The sequence below is a fragment of the Oryzias latipes genome, chromosome 9 (genome assembly GCF_002234675.1).
Source record: "Oryzias latipes chromosome 9, ASM223467v1".
Taxonomy (NCBI): domain Eukaryota; kingdom Metazoa; phylum Chordata; class Actinopteri; order Beloniformes; family Adrianichthyidae; genus Oryzias; species Oryzias latipes.
The window spans coordinates 16,782,559-16,790,962 of record NC_019867.2 but is presented as its reverse complement, the minus strand read 5'-3'; the positions used below and the strand labels follow the sequence as shown (position 1 = coordinate 16,790,962).

Here is an 8,404-nt window from a genome sequence, read left to right as displayed (position 1 = left end):
TTCAAAGTCTTTTGATTGTATTACCTCAATTTTAGGGACATCAACTGGACATGGAGACAAGCCACAAGAGTTGCTGATTCAAACTGTGCACTGATGTCTTCCTCTAAACCTGTAAAAATCCCTTCACTTTTAATTATCTATAAAAGGCAGGACAATGCCATTATAAATTTTAAAAAAGAAATGAATTGTTGCATCATAAAAAACAACAGAATGCAAGGATTTGAATTTATGATGAAGAAGAAACAGGAAAGGCACATTTTTGGAAGCCTGGTTCAGATCATATTGGAGCACAACTATTGCACTGAATTTTCTCAGAGCAAAAGACAAGATGTTAACCTAGTTTCTGTCAGGTCAGGTGACCTAATTTAATGGGGCAGAAGTTCAGTCAAGGATCAGCCTGTTTCTAGTGAAAATTCATTATATAATAAAACCGCAACTGAAGCTTAGGATCAATGGAACAAATAGAAATATAAATGATTTCTTAGGAAAAAAACATGAAGTGAGTCATGGTATGAATCATCAAACTCTGAAGATCCTTTATCTATAGTGCTGACTAATGTAAAATATTGAGATAGTGGAAAGACCAGGACCCCCGGCTTGAATGCTGGATTCTGATTGGCCTGTGCGCTGAATCCATAACATGCAGCGCTCCTACATAAATGCAGACTCAACATCGGAGCGATCTGCCATGCAAGTCATGAGGATAGAGAGGAGTACTCTGTAGAACGGGGGTGTGGGGGGGAAGAACCTACTTGTTCCAGCCTGCAATTTGTTCTGCATGAGCTTCTGGAGCGTTGTTCTGATGAACTGCACTCCGAGCGGGAGGCGCTTTTTTCTGTTCAGTTGCATGATCTGCTGCGCTGAGAGGACGATGCCTTTGAGGAGCGGACTTTTCCTGCTGATGGTGCTGAGTGCATCTGCACATGAGCTGGATCAGAACGAGTCCTCTTCGCCCAGGAGGGCACGCTTCCCTGCCAACAGCCCTTGTAAGTACCACGCTGCTTCCATCTGCATATATTTCAGAGCCCAGCTGCTTTCTTCTGTTCATCCTCACCGTGCGTAACCCTGCTCCATCTCTGTATTCCCTTTCATTTTCTTTTTGCATGTAGTCTTCTTTTGTTGTTGTTTTTGTGTTTGTTTATTTATGAGATGGTGCGTTAATTCACACAAGGGGCTGCAAGACTAATTGTTTTTTTTTTTGCCGGTGTCCTACCGGCAACAGATGAGCGTGGAGCTTGGTGCTGACACCTGAGGGTGCAGGCTGCGTCTCACAGCTTAGGCTGGTAGATGATCAGGAATCTGTTCAACCAATCGATCTGTCAGAAAATAAAAATTAAAAATAGATAAAATAAAAATAAGAGGTTGAAAATGTGTTTTTAACCCATTAGAACCCAGGACCATTTATCCTAAAAAAAAAAGATAAGTGATTCACAGAAGACATCTCTGATGTTCTTCTGATGTCACCACACGCTCTTATGGGTTAAAATCTCAACAGAAGCTAAAAAGCTTTTCACTAACAGAAGCAAATCTAGCTCGATAAGGATTCTGTCATAAATATGCACCAAAGCGATGTTTCATTTTTACTGACACATCAAGCAATAACTTTCGGGGATTTGGTGAGGAAAACACCCCTCAGTATGTGGGAATTGATTCACCATTCTACGACCTAGAGTTGACTCTAAATTTTCAAAGCAATCTTTGGTCCCTGATGGCTGACAGACGTTGTCTGACTGTACAGGTCAACAAGGGGGCCCTTATTCAAAGGCTGCCAAGTAGGCTTAGGCTTCTCTATGACATTTCTTAATGGCTATTACATAGGATTTGAGTCGGGCTGGCCTCCATCTCTGGATTCTCGGATAAAGATTAAGAAAAGCCAACCTTCTGGATATGCTGATTTACAGATTATGTTTTATAGCTTTGTCTTGGTATAAAATTTCAAGCTGACTGCATGGAATTGGCACTGTGTCCACTTCTGACCATCATCACTTTCTGGCTTATGGAAGGAAATAGTGAACACTGCTGCTGGATGGCAATTTACAAGGATTACCAAAGATGGGGGTCACTGGTAGGTTAATCAGCCTGATAACTATTCCAGTTATTTGACTCGCTAAAATGAGAATGGCATTTTTTTTAACATATTCCTGAACGTACATGATTATGTAAATGTACACAGAAAGGAGGATTTTTAGGAGTGCTTAGTTAAAACTTGAGGCCTTGATTTTTGTAGCAGCTTATGCAAAATCATTTCAGATGGAGCCCGGTGGATGTTTGCATGCGTGCGAGGGGTAAAAGTGGCTGTTTATGCATTTTTTCAGGAATGCCAATAATATGCAAGGAAGTCTTTGGTATTTCTGGTGTTGTTTATCCAAGCGCCGTTGAAAAGAATCAAACAGAGGAATATCAGCTTCTGCCAAGAGAAGAGAACAGAAGTGCCAAATAATGTCTGAGATTCTTGAAGTTGTAAAGTGTCCAAACTCTAGTCAAGTAGCCGTTTGCCCTGAATGACTGTGCAATCTTTTGTGAATCACTAAAGTATAAAGATTCCCTTTAGTTCATTGCATATTTTAGCCGAATCCCAGGCGACCCTTGCATAATGAGCTCAGTGAGTGTGCAGCGATTCCCTGTGAACCCTCTGTTGGCTCCTAGGCTGATGGTTCATTCTCTGTGCCCACAGCAGATGTGGCACGCTGTCTCAACAGTGCACTCCAAGTTGGCTGCGGAGCCTTTGCCTGCCTGGAAAACTCAACTTGTGACACAGATGGCATGCATGACATTTGCAAGTCCTTCCTGTACAGTGCTGCTAAATTTGACACTCAGGTATCTAATTTAACTCTCATCATTGCACATAAAGCTGTGGATGCTGACATGGACGTTAACTGCCAAAGCAAGAATCATTGAAGGCTGAATGTTCTGTTTTCGCAGGGTAAAGCATTTGTGAAGGAGAACCTTAAATGCATTGCTAATGGTATCACCTCCAAGGCATTCGCCACCATCCGCCGCTGCTCCACCTTCCAAAGAATGATCACTGAAGTTCAGGAGGAGTGCTACAGCAAGCTGGATATCTGCACTGTTGCCCGATCTAACCCAGATGCCATTGGAGAAGTGGCACAGCTGCCAAGTCACTTCCCCAACAGGTGAGCTCTTCTTTTGCTTTTCATCTGGTGTTTTTGAACAGAATTGATTGGCAAAAAAGCTGAAGAAGAGTCTTGTGTTTTTTAGAAGCTAAGAAAAAAAATCTATCTATCTATCTATCTATCTATCTATCTATCTATCTATCTATCTATCTATCTATCTATCTATCTATCTATCTATCTATCTATCTATCTATCTATCTATCTATCTATCTATCTATCTATCTATCTATCTATCTATCTATCTATCTATCTATCTATCTATCTATCTATCTATCTATCTATCTAGAAATTGAGTGCACGAAACCAACATTGACCTTAACAAACAAATACAAGACATTAGGGCTCAGCGGTATAGACAGCTTCCCATAATTCCATGCTTTGGTTTGACTTTATCCGTCCTTGGATACAGTAAAAACACTGCAAACTGGAATGTCGAGTTGGGATGTTTTTGTCCATTGTGATGCATTTAGGATTGCAGCTTGGGAGTGGACACAAAAGAACTAGAGGGTGGAGCACAAGGTTTAGTGGTGACTAGAGTTACAGCATGGTCACTCCCATGCAGATGACCTCAGATCATACAACATGTGTGCAAACAATAAGGACATTCTATAAAGCAGTTAGGTCATTTTGTTGTATTTTTCTCCCATATGGCTGTAAACTCTGCAAGTTCCCTCTGTGATGCCACCTTTTTTCTAGGTTTTATGGGAAGCTTCTGCAGAGCCTGATGGACTGTGACGAGGACACAGTGGATCACATTAGGACCAGCATGGTGTCGAGGCTGGGCCCTGAGATGACCATGCTTCTTCAGCTGCTGCAAAACAAGCGCTGCCCATCCACTGCTGTGGCTGCAGCTGCTGCCATCCCGACTGGAGTGGAGGGCCGTGGGAGCTGGCGCTGGTCCACGGGTCCCCATATGTACAAAATTCAGCCTAATCTGCGAAACAGAGACACTGCTGGTCACTTGGGGAAAAAGCGCTCGTCCAGTGACAGCTCCTAACTTGTGCTCAGATTTAATAAAATTCCCAGCACTACTCAAAACATCAAAAAAGCTCTGCCATTCCCTCGGGGAGAAAAATCTTTTCTCCTGCTAGACTGGAAATTACTGAAATATGCACCACTAGGGAATGCCCCACCCTCCATATAAAATATCAGTTTGATTCTTATTACATTATATATCCTATCCACTAGACTTGAGATGAACCCTTCGCCATGACTTTGTTTTTTCTTAAATTTTTCTCATCGTAGTCAGTGTTAAACACAAGGCTGTCACATCTGAGAAACATGGTCCTGGTCACTTTTTCAAATCCTTCAACAGATGCACGTCTTGTAATGCCAAGTAAAAAAAAATGTAAAAAAATCCTCTAGAATACAAGGCGGGGGCATTAAAAGACCAAAGCCCCATTTAATTCTTCTAATTTGTACAAAAATTGAATTGAAATAGAAGTTGTAATAGTATTAACTAATTTTTAAGGATGATATCTTTTTTTTTTTGGAAACTCCAGTCAAGTTTTGAGCATTAGAAAAGTGTTGTACTGTAGCGCAAACTTAACACTCAACTGTACTGTATCCTATGTCATCAGAAGCAGCCATAGCCTGCCCTCTAAAAAGTGCTCACATAGGTTGTGGTCGAATTCCTTCACCACCTACTGTACTGTGTAGTGCAATTACCATTTTGTAGAGCTGTCCAAATCTACAATTCCAAAATCCAGTGCCCTAAAAATTATCTAGCAGTCTCAGCGTAACACCACTGTGCATCAATTCTTTTTAGATTGGCCAACATTGACCACAATGCATTACGTTTGAAGGATTTTTCATTTGGGGAAAAAAGTGTTTCTATTTATTTTTTATAAACTATCCAGGTTTCATATTCAGATTTGGTGTCCAAATTGCTTTAAAAAACCAGAGCACTGGATAGTTCCGCACTATAGATTTTAGAAAAGTAGGGAGGGAATTCGGACATAGCGATAGTCAGTGTTAAACACATAGAGCCATAGAGTAAGGTTTGTGGATGTTTCATGACAGCCTTTGAAAGGTTAGACTGACCTAAAAAAAAAGAAAAGAAAAAATCAAAACTGCCCGAATGCTATTCATGGAATACCAAACTTATGTATAGCTTTAGCGCTTAGATTTATTTATTTTTGTCTTAAAAGATATGTTTCAAATGATCAATCTGCACAGAAGGAATGTCAAGATTGTGGTTGCATCTATGGGGGGAAAACAACATTTGTGTATCCAGACAATTGCGACGCATGAGACTGTTGCGTTCTACAGAGTATGATGCAGTTTACGTCACTCCAGAGAGGGAAGCAGTAATGTAGATTCAGCACCTGATGAATCTCTGAGATGAATCATGTGACAAACACACTGACTCCCTGTGTCAAGATAGAGAATGACTATTTTAAAGAAAAGCCTTCTTTGAATGATATTTATTTTCCTACTATATTATTTAATGTTTTATTATAATTTGAATGCATTACTGTAGTTTTCATTACTTTATAGGTAAAAACAGTTTAGTCGAGGCTCCTAGTTAAACAAGAGCTTTATGCCAAAAAAAGAAGAATAAGAGGAAATGGGAGCTGTTGCTCAGGTGACTGAATGAGACCCATGTCATGACTCTATGCTGGCCATAGGGGAACACGGTTGATTCAGGTCAGATGATCTTTGTTTCAGGTGTTACAAGGGACCACAAGAAAAGCTATCTTTGTTTGACATTTCTGGATTTTTTTTAAATAGGTAATTGTTGCTTCTGATTAAAGCATATGTTAAGAAGAGGTTGGTCATCTTAGTGAAGATTGAACAGATTTAATGAGGGGGAAAACAAACACTAGTATCAAGCATCCTGTTGATGAAATATTCGGTTGGTTCTGCAGCAGTTTGTTGTGGCTCTCCTATAATTGCATTTAATTCATAGAAACGACTATGTTGGGGGTTTTTTGTGTGTAAAAAAGGGAATTATATTGACTTTTTGAGCATTTCTCTTTCAGAGGAAGACAATCATTCAGAATCATTAGGTTAGTGCCAAGCCATGCATAATAAAGAAGGGTCTTTATGGTAGTGTTTGCTTTTACATTTACAGAAATTCTAGCAAGGTGGATGTCAGTGAGTTCAGGAGAGGTTCCTCACACTATATATAAGCATGAAAGACATCGTACAGAGGTGAACTGTCAGAGCTGGGTTTAGGTCGCAATTTCCATCATCTGAAAACTCAAAGCCTGCAAATTGCTTTATTTCATAAAGCATCATTATGACAACGCAGCAGCTATTTACTATTCAGATTTTATTTTTTTGACTTTATGAAAGGAAATGACCCAAATCCCCTTTACAGTGAATTTGTCCTGGATTTCTTGGAATGAAGCACAGAGCAGAGTTCTATTTTTCTGTGTCAGTTTAAGAGCTATGTTAAGAATTCCAAACTATGCAATATCGCACACAAAGGATTTACAGCAACACAAAAACTGACCTTTATTTCATTCAGTGCCAGCTGATGCTGTGTGAATTAAAGTGGCAGCGTGTGTGCTTTCATGCTGCACTCACAGTGTGAAGGAATAACTCCTGGATCACTGTCATTTTCATTCTTCTGAAGCTGTGTTTCTATGGTTCTGTGAATAGAATTGCTTTGTTTGTGCCAAGCAGAATAAAGGGACAGACTCTCTGAAGGAATTTCTTAGGAAGTAAAGCGCTATAGCGACACTGTAGTACGTCCAAGCGTATATATTTTTTTGTTGATATGCATTTTAACCACTATAAAAGGGCATTGAAACATTCAGCACACGTGCAACTTCAGCATGTTTTATTTTACTTGATTAATGGAGAGGAGCTAGAATTTAGCTGGAATATTTCATAATCAGAAGGTCAAGGTTTTTTTTTGGTATTGATACATTTGTCTGTATCATTGTTGTCCATGGTTACAGCCAAATCTCAACAGTTGCTGCTAAACTCTATCCACCCTGTGTGATGCTGCCTGTCTGCTGCGGCCGCTCTGATCCATCAACCTGCAGAGAGCTCAACCTCATCACACAACTCCAATCCAAATGTTGATCTGTTTGCTTTTTTATTTTTCTGTGATCATTCACATCAAATACATTCAGCAAGGGCAAACTGACTGTTTTCTCACCAAGTAAAATGTAACGGTAATTTCAGAGAATGTACCTGTACACTGAATGTTGATTTTAAAACAAGGATAAGTCATGTGACCAATGAAAGCTACGAAGAAAACCAAAAGTGAGAAAAATGTTTTTAGTTCTCTGTCGTCTTAGATTTTGATCTGGATGTTTGGTGCTCGAGGTGATACAGGAGTATTGTCAAGTTGCCCCATGGTGACCTTTGTGAGACTTTTCTTGTTACCACTAGAGATTAAAACCTCCCCGACCTTTTGGCACTAAATGGTACTCTTTCCCCCTCAAGACTTGAAACAGATTAATAAGTGTTGTGCTTTAATCCAAAAGCTTCAGTGACTCGTGGACTTTATTTTTATTTTCATGTATAAGTGACAGATATCTGACTTTCAAATACAACATTTGTTGCAGATTAAGGATGATTACTGAAGCTCCTGTTACTGATGTTATGTAACGCATGATTGACCCTTGTGAATCACTTGCACTTTAAAATATACCCATATACATATGTACCCCTTCTGTGTATATGTTTGGGTTTTTCCTCTGTACTGAAAAAAAACAGATGCATCAACTGTGTGTCTTTGGCTGATTAGAAATAAAATATTTCTCAAATCTGGGATATGGGTATGAAATATGTTGCTTTGGCCTCTTTTTTTCCATCCACTTGTTTTAATAATTACAATTTAACACAAACTACACAAAATATCAAGATCTCAGTTATTTATTCTTTATTTTCGCCCCTCATTTAAGTCTAAAACTGGTGCCGGAACATTTAGCCTGAAATTTTACGGGTTAACCAACATTTTGCCAGAGTATATCATACTAAGAACATGCTGTTCGCAAATGTTTGGGGCAGTTGCAACGCCTTACTTTCTTTGACATATTAAAATTGAAGTGACCACAGCCTTATCTCAAATCTCTGGTGCCTGCTTTAAGAGAGCCAAGCCATGTGGTTTCCCTTTGTTAAATTTAACAAAGGACTGCAAGGAATGTTGGAATTCTAACAGTAAAAAGGTGCCAAAGTTTAGATTACCAGCTACCAGATGAGCACAGGTCATAACTATTAAATAATACTGTCTCTGCGCAGTGTTATGGCTGTGAAGCAGTGCATTTTGCTGAAAAAATTAAATAACAACAAATAAAGTAGAAGCAAAA

General features: G+C 39.4%; 1 protein-coding gene across 2 annotated transcripts; it reads left to right on the top strand.

Moving 5' to 3' along the window:
- Positions 1-633: 633 nt before the first annotated feature.
- On the top strand, positions 634-7,866 carry LOC101167714 (stanniocalcin). 2 transcript variants are annotated; one of them, XM_020706035.2, is made up of 4 exons: positions 634-986; positions 2,678-2,817; positions 2,923-3,134; positions 3,831-7,866. In XM_020706035.2, exons 1-4 carry the CDS (start codon positions 779-781, stop codon positions 4,129-4,131), a joined length of 861 nt encoding a protein of 286 aa, XP_020561694.1. In that variant the 5' UTR covers positions 634-778; the 3' UTR covers positions 4,132-7,866. The 2 variants fall into 2 exon arrangements, with proteins under 2 accessions (XP_020561694.1, XP_004072523.1); XM_004072475.4 differs by having other exon boundaries at positions 644-986; positions 2,675-2,817.
- Positions 7,867-8,404: the final 538 nt, after the last annotated feature.

Coding starts and splice junctions, on each gene's coding strand:
- LOC101167714 (XM_004072475.4), top strand. CDS start 779: ATGAGCTTCTGGAGCGTTGTTCTGATGAACTGCACTCCGAGCGGGAGG. Junction 987..2,674: donor CTTCCCTGCCAACAGCCCTT/GTAAGTACCACG, acceptor CTGTGCCCACAG/CAGATGTGGCACGCTGTCTC. Junction 2,818..2,922: donor CTGCTAAATTTGACACTCAG/GTATCTAATTTA, acceptor CTGTTTTCGCAG/GGTAAAGCATTTGTGAAGGA.